The sequence below is a fragment of the Carcharodon carcharias genome, chromosome 7 (genome assembly GCF_017639515.1).
Source record: "Carcharodon carcharias isolate sCarCar2 chromosome 7, sCarCar2.pri, whole genome shotgun sequence".
Classification (NCBI taxonomy): domain Eukaryota; kingdom Metazoa; phylum Chordata; class Chondrichthyes; order Lamniformes; family Lamnidae; genus Carcharodon; species Carcharodon carcharias.
In genome coordinates this window covers 54,245,443-54,258,853 of record NC_054473.1, presented here as the reverse complement: position 1 = coordinate 54,258,853, position 13,411 = coordinate 54,245,443, and the positions used below count along the sequence as shown (strand labels likewise).

Sequence of the window (13,411 nt, the reverse complement as noted above, 5' to 3'; positions counted from 1 at the left end):
GAACTGGTCAGTCATCTTGTTTACTACCTGTAGGGTCTTGTTGTGCACAAAATTGTACCAACTGAACTTCAAGTAATTCATGATATATGAAACACTTTGGGATTTTTCTGAGAGACGTGAGAGGATGTTATATGAATGCAAACCCTTCCTCCCCTTCTCCGTGCAAGCGCCAAGATTTCCAAGGGCAGAATTTTATGTTCCCCCGCCCGTGGGTTTGAGGGCGGGGGCAGCCATAAAATTCTTCGGATGGCCTTCCCACTGGGCTCTCCCCCACCCCGACGTCTCCACGGTGGATGGGGGGGACAAGGCCAGCCTCCCTGCTCTTGCCACAATTAAGGGGCAGCGCTTCCTGCCTGTCCTCAATTTTCAGGCTGGCAGCAGGAGTTCAGGAAGAGGGGGAAAGCCCAAAAGCTGATGCTGCTCAGGTCACGGGCAGGAAGCAGGGTGGCACCTCCATCAGCGGCCTTCTTTTAATATCGGGCACCCCCAAAAAGTCTGACCACTGCAGGTGCTTCCACCTCCCCTCTCCCCGGCCTCACCACCAACACCCCGACCTCACTCTGCCCACCCCTGTCAGGTCTCACCTCTTCTCACCGCCCTGAGACCCCAAAACTTATTTGGTCCTGGACTCCCAGGACTAACACTCTGGGGACTGCTTGCAGTCCTAGTTCTGTCTATTGCTTCTGGCGCTGCTGGGACGAGAGGGCTGCCAGCCAATCAGATTGACTGGTTGCTCTCTAAGGCAGGACTTCCTCCCGAGTGAGGGGTGTAAGTCCCATCTCCAGCCAATTAATGCTCCTTGGTGTGTGAAATAGCTGCAGGGCAGCCATTACCGTTGAGGATGTGTTCACTGCCAACTTCTCAGATGGCAGAAAAGGAAACTCCACCATCTGAAAAATCCTAGCCCAAATAACGTAAGTTTGGGAATTTCTTATGCAGTTGGTTTACAAATAACTCTAGTGAAAGGGAAAAGCATTGAAAATAGTAAACTTAACAGAAAGAAATGAGGTTAGCCTTATCCAGGGCAGATGAGGGAGATATTCAGAAGGATCATAAAAACAAAAGAAATGGAAGAAAGGTAAATGGTACAAAGGTGTATGAATGGATCTGTTTAATAGACTTGGACAAATATTAAGTAAGTAATGATGTTGACCCAGACAAGAATGGTTTTTGAGGAGGTCTGATCAAGGAAAATCTAAGTGGATTGAGAGCTACAAATTATGCTAGGTAAATTTAATAGAGTTTTTTGAAGAAGTAGTGATGGAAAATTTGACAAATAATGTTACGGCATTGTTACCGCCCACTTTGACCACATCTGCCCGTGGTTGGATGGGCACATTCAACAGCCACTTCTGGAAAGAATTTCTGAAAATTGGACCAACTGACAAGAACTGGTAGAATGGCACCCTGGCCAATTTTCTATCCACAGAACTGCCCAAGTTCAGGAGAAAACCAGGCAATGGTTGGGGCTATACTTCCCATCTGGGGTAGCTAAATAGTGACCCATGGTACCATTAATTGTTGATTTTTTAAATCCTCCCTACACTGAAATTAATTTGTTACGTACTCACAATACCACCCACTGGTTGAGATTAGCTAATTCAGCACAGCTAAGATATGGGAATCCTTCTGCTCCAGCATTAGATTAGACAATGCAGTTAAACTGATCCATTGAGGTAACTGGAGCTTTTTAAAAAAATTACAAGCAGCAAATGTTGGGATAAAAAAAGGCCATTGATTGACAGCTATAAACACATTTCTTATTCCCAAATTGGGGATTCTAGTTGAACTAGACTTTTGCTTGGTACGTTATTAAAAGAATTATGTATTTGATTTTGGAAATTTTGGATATGGGATAAAAAGACATTACCAGTATCATTTGACATATATCGTAAGTAATTCACTGAATAATGATTACAGCTCAGACCATTTGTGACGTTCAAATAAAATGCAAACTAGTACGAAAATAGCTGCATCAGAATGGGCATGAAAAATTTATTACATAATTAATTATTGCTACTTGGCTGTCCTTCAATAGAACAAATAACCCCTTATTCTATTTACTTAGCTATTTATACTTCACACGACTTTAAAGAGCACAGTCCTACATACAGAGAAAGAAGCTGAAAAGAAATCTTGTTTTGAGCATCTTCCTGCAGAAAAAAAGAATTGCTGAAATAAGCAGCCTTCTATGTGCAGCCTTCGTGTATCACTGACTCTCACTGGGGTGCAGTTCCGACGGCACTGTCTCTCACTGGGGTGCAGTTCCGATGGCACTGTCTCTCACTGGGGTGCAGTTCCGACGGCACTGTCTCTCATTGGGGTGCAGTTCCGACGGTACTGTCTCTCGCTGGGGTGCAGTTCCGACGGCACTGTCTCTTAATGGGGTGAAGTTCCGACGGCATTCTCTCACTGGGGTACAGTCGCGATGGCACTATCTCTCACTGGGAGGTACAGTTAGACAAATCTTTACTCTCACTGATGTACAGTTAGACAGACACTGACCTGGAGATATTTAAACTATTAGAAAAGCATCACAATAATCTTATCTGTGCTAGAAGATGGCTGACTCATGTATATGATCAGGTCTATTCTCAAGTGCACTGCAATATTTTGTGACATAATGTAGTTTATTGGTCTGTCTGATGCATTTTGTTTTCACCTTATAGATGACAGAGGGCCGACACTGTCAGGTGAATCTCCTAGATGGCAGAAAGTTGGAACTTCTGGTTCAGGTAAGGTCTGACAATCAAATAGGTATGCACAGACATATTAGCTACTATTTCAGCAAAGCCCTACCAATTCTAGTGGAATTCTAAACACATTCTTTCTGTTCTATAATCAAGAATATTCATCTATAATCACAAATATTCAATTTTGATATACAAGTTTTACAAATGAGATAAAATAACCAAAGTAGTTGTAAAGCAGTCAGAGTTCAGATGGAATCATTAATTGACAGCAGCGAAGCACAAGTTGGTTTGTAACATTTCTTCACAATTCTAAGATTTTTATGACCTGAAAGACCACCTAACTTAATTTTAAACACTATAATGCTGTTGACTTACTAATATAACAGATTTGTAAAGTGGAAGAGTCAAATGCCAAGCACCTGACTTAAATGCACTTGTTCTCCCCGGTCCTTCTGTTGTCTGATATCATGATTAATAATCCTTGGGCGGAATCGGCCCAGATTTGCACAAAGTGCGGTAGCGGGCGGGAAAAAGGATGTTTTACCGCCAGCCTGAATGGCAGCTTTTTGCACTGTATCATCCCATTCCTGGAGCGTTCCGCCTCATTAGTGCTGCACAGCAGGCAGCGGCAGGGACTTCCCAGGTTTCCGGCACTCCGAGGACTGCTGGAGGCCAGAAATCTACTGAGTCCAAGTCAGATGATGAGCCTCTGGACTCGGTCACACGTCAGTTGCTGGAGCTGCAAAGGCAAGCGCGGGAACAGCAGGAAGGGATGTGCGCTGCACTCCTCAGATTGCAAGAATGATGGAGGAGTCTGTTCACCTTTAATCTGAGGTGATAATGCCGTCATGTCAACGCACCAAGGTCAACATTGGGAGGATGGCGGCCGCCATGGTGACCTTGGTCCAGGATGTCATCCCTGCACTGCTGTGCGGGCTGAACTCCATCACTGACTCCGTAGTTGGCCTCCAACAGTGTCAACACGAGAGGATTGCGGGCCAGCGCAATCTCACTCCAGCTTCCCTTTTTCCCCATGTGACTTTGGGAGTGTCCGGCCCAGCCGAATCCCCTCTTCCTGTGACCCCAGCAACTCTAGCTCCACAGGTCGAGGAGGGTGCCACTGTCATATAGCAGGACCCCGAAAGTAGGCTAGGGTCCTCTAGGTTTTGGCCATCCAGAGAACGCCAGTTAAGGTCACCACAGACAGGCTGTAGCAGTCAGCAGACTGTCTCTACCTCCACTTTGGACGACTGGGGGAGCACCATAATGTAGCGGCAGGGTTAGAAGGTTAAGATGATGTACTTGCATAGCCTGGGTACGGGTGTTAATCACTTGTACGTAACGTTCACGATTGTAAACAAACTCTCAACAATGTCACCCTGCCTATGGCTTCTTGTTATGATGAGCAGTGCTTGTTTCACTCAGATGTGAAACCTTGGTTCCTGCACAAGACAAAGACAGGTGTCTCAGTCCAGGGCCTCTTCCCTGTGCTTTGTGCAGCCTTCAGACCAAAGTGATGGTCTAGCTTCACACTCACTGGACATGTCACTGATGCCTGTCCTTCGATAGTGCTTGTCATTGCTGCCAGAATGTTGTGGGCAGGCGTCTCAGAGTTCCATCATTCTCTCTGTGTGCTCTCAGCACCTTTGAGGTAGGGCCACCTCTTCAGCCTCTGTGACCAGTGACGCTGTGCTCCTGAAGGGGTCAGGTGCTGAAGGCTGATGAAGGATCAGGTGCATTTAAAGTTTCATGGCTGCGTCTCCATGATAAGACCCTGATCACAGAGCACAAGTGAGCTGCCCTCAGCCAGACAGGAGTCAGACATTCTCAGAGGCTATGTGAAGACCTATGGAGTGTCCTCACTGCATGTCAACATCCTCCTGGAATCAAGTGACTATTAGGGCCTCCGCTGGGTTGCCATGACAGGAGCCTGAACATTGAGGTTTTGTGTGCTGCCATCAGCCACACAGGAGCCAAACGTTCACAAATGTAAGGTGAGGATGTCAGGACTGTCTTCATCCTCCACAAATCTTGCAGCTGTGAGGGCCTCCCTAATGCACCTGCCTCTTCTGGCCATGTGATGGCACAGAAAATGTGCTCAGTCTTCAGCGACACTGGTTCTAAGTTATCTGTAGAAATGACAGGCACTGTCAAAAGACACTGGGTCTAGTGAGGTGCCTATGAGCGACAACTCACTGTGGATCTTCAGCTGCATATGCAGCAGGTCCTGCTGTTCCTTCTTGAGAGAGGTGCTCCTCCCTTTGCCACTCCAGGCGCCTCCGTCTTCATTTTCATCATCGTCACCGCCAACGCGATCCTGATGTTCTCCTCCCAAAGAGAGAGATGCGTGGGTTAGCTTGGGTGTACTGAGAACCTCTCTTGATTAAGTCTGAAGGGTCCTCCATGCATGAAAGAGAGTGCTGGCCACCACTTGGATGGCCAGTGTGTAGTGTACTCATTGGTTGTCTGAAACCCCATGCACCTCTGTCCCACTCTACTTGACCAATTGGCAGCAGTTTCAGTCACTCTGTGCTCTCAGCTCTGGCACAGGCATTCTCCTAACCTGCACTGCAAAGCTGCATTGTTAGCTTGAACCATAATCGATATGGTCCACACCTTAATAAAGACATTGCAAGGGGCTGTGAATGCCTCCATCAGTGACTGGACCATGGCCACCTTTCGCTAGGGGATTCTACAACTTGCCCTTTGGTCAATTGCTCTGCTGCCCCCTAAAAAACACATTAATGCGCAGTCTGTGCCTGAGGAGTGAAAAGTTCTGGAGCATTTGGTGGCACTTTCATGCTTTTGCATTGCTTGAATGGGAAGAAAAGCTTCAGAGGCCCGACTCCAAGCCTGTCAATGGAGCTGCAGCTGAATGGTCTCAGCTGCGGAAGAATGGTCACTTTTGACAAGCATGGCCGCTTCCTTCACCCCCTCCCCCTCCAACCCCACCCCCCACCTCCAGTCTGACCCACACTGGAGCCCTTGCCCCAGCACCACACTGAAAGCCAGCCAGGAAAAAGTGACTTGCCTGTGCCCCCCGCTAATGCATGGCGTTTCTTCCTTGATGTCCTACAGGCGATGCTTGCTAGCACTGCACAAAGTTGTGTGCAATTGCGTCCAGTTTGCCTTGAAGTTCAGGTTGTCAAGTGAATGCCTGTTAAAGGCCATTGTAAAGCACATCGTTCTGAAGTCACATCAATGTAGATGATAAGTTTGACATGGGGGGATGATTCTGGCAAGCTGGGCTTATAATTAGATGCAAGTGTATTAAAATGATGTTCCCGACATGCAGTGGCAGGAAAAGGGGCCCGCCATTGATGGGTGGAGCGGACAATTGCAACCTGGTTTCATGATGGCGCAAAACCCACTCCTGGCCTTCTCGCCATATGGTCCTCCCGTCCCTCCCTCCATGATGACCGATGCCAATGGGGCTGGAAAATCTCGGCCTTTAGTTAGAAGTAAATTATCAACCCATACGAGAGGAATAGAAGTTTTTCTTTTCTTCAAGTGGCCAGCTTAATTGCAGTGTTATGCTGGATTGCATTTAATAAACTATGTATGTCTTGTTTTTTCCCCAAAAATACACCTCATTCATAAAATTTGTAAAGGTGCATCACATAACGTTCAAATTTGGCATTACATAAAATGTAATTTGGATCCGTTTCTTTCAATACAGTGCATGAGGTGCCTCGTGATACTGGCATTACAGGTCATGTTTACAGTGTACTTTTACATTTCATGTCAAACATTCTTTGGTGAATAGAGCCTGAGATATTTTACATGGTTTCCAACCCCTTGGTGTACTATAGTCCTTAGAGAGTAGCCTTTCCCCGTTGAACCTTTGTGGCAGCTGCCCCAATCTTTAGTGCATCCCTTAGTGTGTAGTCTTGGACCTTGAAATTCCGTATGTCGTGTTAAGCTATCGTATAGTAAAACTAAATAAATGCTGAGCTTTGTGAATCACATCCGATAAATGTATGAATGCATTATTCAACACTGTGGGGAAAAAAAATGGGTTTAACTCTGGATTTCGAGCAGTGCCATTACTTCAGTTTGGTCAGGTTTTTAACTGAGGAAATAAGAATGATGCATTCCTTTCCTCAAAGGAAGGTTGTGGCAAAACTGCATTACATCATCAGACAAATCTACCCAGACTAATCTACATTTTTCCAGTAGCTAGTTATAGAACAGCAGTGGGTGAGGTGAGGCACCAGCACACGTTAACATATCTGCTTTCATGCCAGGGAAATATTGGTCAGACGCAGAAAAATGACTTCAATGCATATCCAGTCAAATTTTTGTTTAAAGTAACTTGCTGGGCCTGCGCCCTCCGATGACAGTGGATAAGTGCATTGCATTCTGTGCCACTGGACCACCTATCGCAAAAAAAGTCAAAGGATTCATCCAACTTTATGCTCAGCAAATCGGTGTTTGGTTATTATAATGTTTGAGAGAAATCACTTAATTGTCTGCCAATTGGAGATTCCTTTAAAATTTCTAACACTCGTACAAATTAATACTGGCCAGACAATTAAAATTGAGGATAGAAAAGGAGATTTACCTTCTTACCACAGAAAAAAAAACTTGATAAAAGAGAGGACAAATGCAGTGAAATATTTTTGTTTTTATATCAAAAACCGAATGCATAACTGTAAAACTTGAAATGTTTTATTATTTCACAGTTAGTGTATATAAGGACTGATTTCACACTAACTGCTGGTTCCATTTTATCCTCAAAGTTACTACATCCTCAAAGATCTCTAATTTCCCTTTCATACAATTTCCCTTTCACAAAGTCAAACAGAGTCAACATGGTTTTTTATGATTTTCTAAATGTCCTGCTACTGCTTCCTTAATAATGGATTCTAGCATATACCCAGTGACAGATTATAGGCTATGTGGCCTATAGTTTCCTGCCTACTGTCTCCCTCCTTTCTTGAATAGCAGTGTAATATTTGCAGTTTTCCGAGTCACCTTGACCTTTCCAGAAGATTACAACAATGTATCCAATATCTCTACAGCCATTTCTTTTGAAGATGGTCCAGGGGACTAGTCAGCCTTTAGTCCCATTAGTTTTCCTAGTACATTTTCTCTCGTGATAGTGATTGTTTTAAGTTCCTCCTGCCCTTTTGCCTCTTGATTTTCTATTCTTGGAATGCTTTTTGTGTCTTCTACAGTGAAGACAAATACAAAATAGTTGTTCAAAGACTCTGCCATTTCCTTGTTTCCCCAGTCTCATCATAACTATCATTTAAATTAGCAGTCGGCACAAACGGATGTGGGTTAATCATACATTGCGGCCCCCACATCATTTTCAGGCCTTATCCAATTTCCTACCCCATCTCCCAGCTATCTCCCAATGATGTTTCCACACATAGTTCAAAAACTAAAGAACTAGATTACTGTATGATCTCACTGTGATCGTCTATTACTGCTTCCACAATTAATGACAGATTAAATGGGGAAGGCTATGTCACCCTATCCTAGCTAATCCATTCAGCTTATTCTATAAAGATTCCAGGATTTTTGCCCTCTCTACCCGATTATGAAGTCTATTTCTCAGGTTAACTAAGATTGACATATGGTACAAAAAATAGAGTGACAGTGTAAGATAAATAGACTGAAAGAATATAAAGGAGAGCAAAAACATAAGAGGAAACATTGTTTTCTGAAAGTACACCTTGTAGGAGAGGAAGACTGAACTGTACTCTTTGTAGATTTGTGATAATAACAACCATGAATTTAAACTAAGATAAAGGCAAAATACTGCAGATGCTGGAAATCTAAAACAAAAAGAAAATGCTGGAAAAACTCAGGTCTAACAGCATCTGTGGAGAGAAAAGAAACAGTTAACGTTTTGAATCCATAAGACATTTTCTGTTTTTGTTATGAATTTAAACTAGCTCCATGAAAATAAATGACATAATATGCTTCAATGTGCACAGTTTACAATGTGCAATCTCGTTATTCTTTCATAAAATGTTTTTATTTTATTTTAAGTTAACTGATAGTTATGTTATTTTGTAGCCAAAGCTTTTGTCCCGGGAGCTGTTGGATCTGGTAGCATCTCATTTTAACCTCAAAGAGAAGGAATACTTTGGAATAACATTTATTGATGACACGTAAGTAAACCATTCTAACCTCAAATTGTTACACTACAACATATAGAAGTGGTGGCACATTACAGATATGGCTTTGCTGTTTAGTGTGGTTTGGTGCCAGAAATAGTTCAGTTAGGAATTTGGTACCTGCAACCAAAAATCCTTATAATCTTTCCAGGAATAATATCATAATTAAGCAGGAAATCTTAGAAGCTAAGTTTGCATGAATCCATCCAAGTACTGAATTTACTACAAGCAGTATTGTTGGTTTGAAACAGGTTAACCTGCTTTGACGTTACAAACAATATATTCCTTTCATTGATAATGCTGCTAGCCTTGTCAAAATGCCAAGGAACAATGACATGTCCAACTTGAACAAGTACTAATAAAAAACAAACAACCTCTAATCTTATCAGCATTTTGAAAGGGCTGTCACATTTATTGAACAGCAGCTAAAAATATTCTTCACTTCAGCACAGCTCCACTTAAACCAGACTGTTCTTTGTTCCTGTGATTAAGCACATCAACTTAGTGAGCTAATGGTGCAACTATATACCAAACATCCTTACTTTATTTCTAGCACATAGACATTGGTATAGTTTTAGGAGAGGTGGTAACATAGTTGTAATGTCACTGGACTAGAAATCCAGAGACCCAGGCTATTGCAGTGGGCATATGGGTTCAAATCCCACCATAGCAGCAGGTGGAATTTAAAATTGAGTTAATTATTTAAAAAAAAAATCTAGAATTGAAAGCTAGTCTTGTTAATGATGGCCATGAAACTATCACTGATTGTAATAAAAATCCATCTGATTCACTAATGTCCTTTAGGGAAGGAAATCTGCCATCCTTACCTGGCCTGACCTACATGTGACTCCAGGCCCACAGCAATGTGATTGACTCTTAACTGTCCTCTGAAGTGGCATAGCAAGCCACTCAGTAATATCAAACCACTACATTAAAGTTAGACTACAGCAGTTCAAGAAGGCAGCTCACCATCTCTTCTCAAGGGCAATTAGGGATGGACAACAAATGCTGGCATTGCCATTGAAGCCAACATCCCGTGCAGGAATTAAAAAAATATATTTTGGTATCTTAATTAGAATCAGGCTCCAGGTATGCTTGTTTACATACACAATGCTTTGCCATTATTTCATATATTCCAGTACTTAAACTTTTAATCAAAGGTAATAAGAATTAGTCCAATTAAATGTGTCACCCTTTATATATTGTTTGGGCAGAAGGGAGTTGTTTAAATAAAAAAAAATGATGATTGAATAAATCTGTGGGGCAATTACTATTTTGAGACCTTTAATAATACAAATCAACTACTTAAGGATCTATGCACATACAAATGTTTTCAAAGAGAGCTTCAATTCACTAGCCAGATTAGATTCATAACTGCTTAAAATAATAGTTAGAAAATTGCATGCAACGAAGTTTGTAATCTGTGTTAGCATCAAAGAAACTGGGACCTGAACTGAAACAACAAGGTTTTAAAATTGTTGACTAAAGTCTGTCCTATTGATGGATATAATGATTCATGAAAAAAGCTAATTCTTGCTGTATGCAATTTTCTAATGATTATTTTGACAATTTAATTGAAGAAATATTGTACTGCTGGATTGGATAGTCCTTATACAATTACATGTGTACTAAAAGTAAAATCACACCACTGTTTTTATAAGGTTTCACTATTCTGTGCCTAAAGATGACAGGAGACTCAACTTAGATTAGGCGGAATTGTCCCAAATTTGCAAAAAGCGCAATAAAGGACAGGTAAAATGATGTTTTACCCGCTGGTGGGTTTTCATGCCATATCGTCACAACCCCGCCGCATTAATTATGCACACCCAGGAAACACAGCATTTCGATGGCGGGCGAGCTCTCATTTGCCTGTCACACCATCACCTCACCGCTTCATCAAGCTGGACACCATATTTAAAATCCAGATGCATGCACACATCTCAGTGCTTCCAGCCCACAACTACTGCAGGGAAGATGTCCAATAAAGGCAAAAAGACAGCAGCTCACAGGTTTAATAACATGTCCCCGGAATGCCATTTGAATGCCATGGAGGCCCACCGTGATATTCTCTACTCATGCTCTGGCCGCAGGATGGGCAGCAGCATCACCAATCCAGCAGCGGTCAGTGCCAATGCTGCACAGAAGTGATGGCCATCCAATGCAGATAGAGGATGAATGATCTCATCCGTGCAGCCAGGGTATGGAAATCATCTCATCATTCTAAACTCACACACTTAAGCACATCACACATTCACTTGCATCTCCCTCACGACCATCTCAAGGGACATTACCACCCGTTCCCTCTCTCACACCTTCACATGTCCATCTGGCCTCATCTCCTCTGGAGACTGCCTCCTCAGGCATCACCATCTTGAGGCCACTTGCACAGATCCTGGAATACCCCACTTCCCCAATACAGCTCTCATCCTGCAGCCTCTTCCCTTGCCTGAGGCTATTTCTCCCCTTTTCCCAAGGAAGACCTTGCCCTGCAGCAATTGAAAAACCATCCACATATGACCAATCTGGTAGGTAGAGATCTACCCATGAGGACCCCCTAAAAATGATATGGTGCTGCCAGCGAAGCCTGCTGCTGATGACTGCGAGTACTGACCAAAGCAAGGCAGGCAAACAAACCTTGAAGTCCCGAGTGATGCGCAGCCTGCCAGGGGCATGATGTTTATGTGCTGTTGTGAAAGACATGTCGACGTGGGTGGATGATCCAGCACGGGAGGATGAGTCCTGCGGGCTGGTCTTATAATGAATGATATGCTGATGTATTACCATGAGGCTTCCGACGTCTGATGACGGGAATCACGACCTGCCATTGACGGACTGAGCGGACGATTGCAAACTGATTTCATGACGTCGTGAAACCTGTCGCGACATATTGTCTGCTCACACCACCGAACACGCCCGATGCTGGCGGGCACAAAAAATCCCGGCCACCACCACTTTTTACAAAGGGCAGAGTCCTGAAGGATTTGAACATCAGGGCCTTTCCTTTGAGAGTACTTGGAGAGCACACCCTCTTATGTTGGTAACATATGAGCTAACCAGAAAAACAAATATAAATTTGAACAATATTCCACAAAACTGTGAGGTAGAATAATTTACTGGAAAAATTATAAGATACTCCTTAAAATTCGTTGGTATGATATTTTAAATTGTCTTTTAATTTTCACTGATATAAAGAGTAAAACTAATTTTTTCACAAAAATATACTTTATTCATAAAATATCTGAAAGAACATTACAAAACATTTCAAAATGGTCATTACAGAAAGTGCAATCATATTCAAGTTTTCTACCTAGATCATGTTGCACCCTGCGGTATTCAATACAAACAAAAGAACATTACTAACATTTCAAAATGGTCATTACAGAAAGTGCAATGGTATTTAACCTTTCTATATAGATCATGGCCAGAGTTTCTCGCTCGTCAAGCGGGCGGGCGCACGCCCGACCTGAACGAGCATAAAATGACGCAAGATGATGTTTGGCGAGTGTCCTGACATCATCACGCACTCACACGATATTTTGGTTGGCAGGCACACGCAGGAGTCAGCAACACGCCTGCCAACAATTAAAAGGCCATTAAAATTATAATTGAAAGAAATTTTTCGCTGCCTGTCCAACCTTACGGTTGGTAGGCAGGTGAAAAGGCCAAGTGGCCTTTGGATTTTTTAGGAAGCCTCATCAATGGGCAGGATGAGGGTTCCAACAGCAATTAAAAATTAAATAAAAATTGTAACATTTCATTAATAATATGCCTCTGCTCATGTGACTCTGGCACATGAGGGGACATGTTTTTTAACATTTTTAAATTCTTTATTTTTAATTTTTTAAACCTTCAGCTCCCTAAGGCAGCTCTGTGCCTCAGGGAGCTCTCCCTGCGGGCACTTGCACGCAGGCGCAAAGTTCATTGCTCGCCCTCCTCACCACACCCCGCCCCCCCCACCCCCCAACAACCCCACACATACACAGGCAGTGCTAAGCGCTGCAGTATGCGTTTCATGCTGGGCGGGCCTTAGTTGAAATTGCAGTCGCAGCCCGATCAAGGGCAGCGGTCAGCATCCCAACCGCTCCCGCTTACTCCCGCCGAGCCCGCCCAACGAGGGCAAAATCCTGGCCCATGTTGCCCTCTGAGGTGCTTCAATATAATTGTAACACTTGTAACGTTTATTGCATACATTCAGTGTGAGCCATACAACCCCAGGGGTTCTATACAGTTTCCAGCTCCTTGGTGCACTATGACTGAAATGTCTTAGGCAGTAACCTTTCCCCATTGCACCTTTGTGGCGGCTGCCCCAAACTTTAGTGTGTCCTTCAGCAAGTAGTCCTGGACCTTGGAATGTGCCAGCCTGCAACACTCGGTTGGGGGTAACTCTTTGCACTGGCACACCAACAAGTTCCAAGCAGGCCAAAGAGCATCTTTCACCAAATTGATTACCCTCCAGCTGCAGTTGATGTTTGTCTCTGTGTGTGTCCGTGGAAACAGCCCATACAGCAAAGAGTTCTGGAACTGCTTGGGATGAACCTCGACAAAAACCATTGCATCTGTCTCCAAACCTTCTTTGTAAAGGCATGT

General features: G+C 43.4%; 1 protein-coding gene across 1 annotated transcript in view; it reads left to right on the top strand.

Annotated features, from left to right (window-relative positions):
• LOC121280296 (FERM domain-containing protein 4B-like) overlaps positions 1-13,411 on the top strand; it is a 247,612-nt gene that overhangs the window by 56,172 nt on the left and 178,029 nt on the right. The window contains exons 2-3 of the mRNA XM_041192139.1: positions 2,670-2,735; positions 8,724-8,818. Of these exons, the coding sequence (XP_041048073.1) occupies positions 2,670-2,735; positions 8,724-8,818 (161 nt within the window). The remainder of the gene's footprint in view (positions 1-2,669; positions 2,736-8,723; positions 8,819-13,411) is intronic.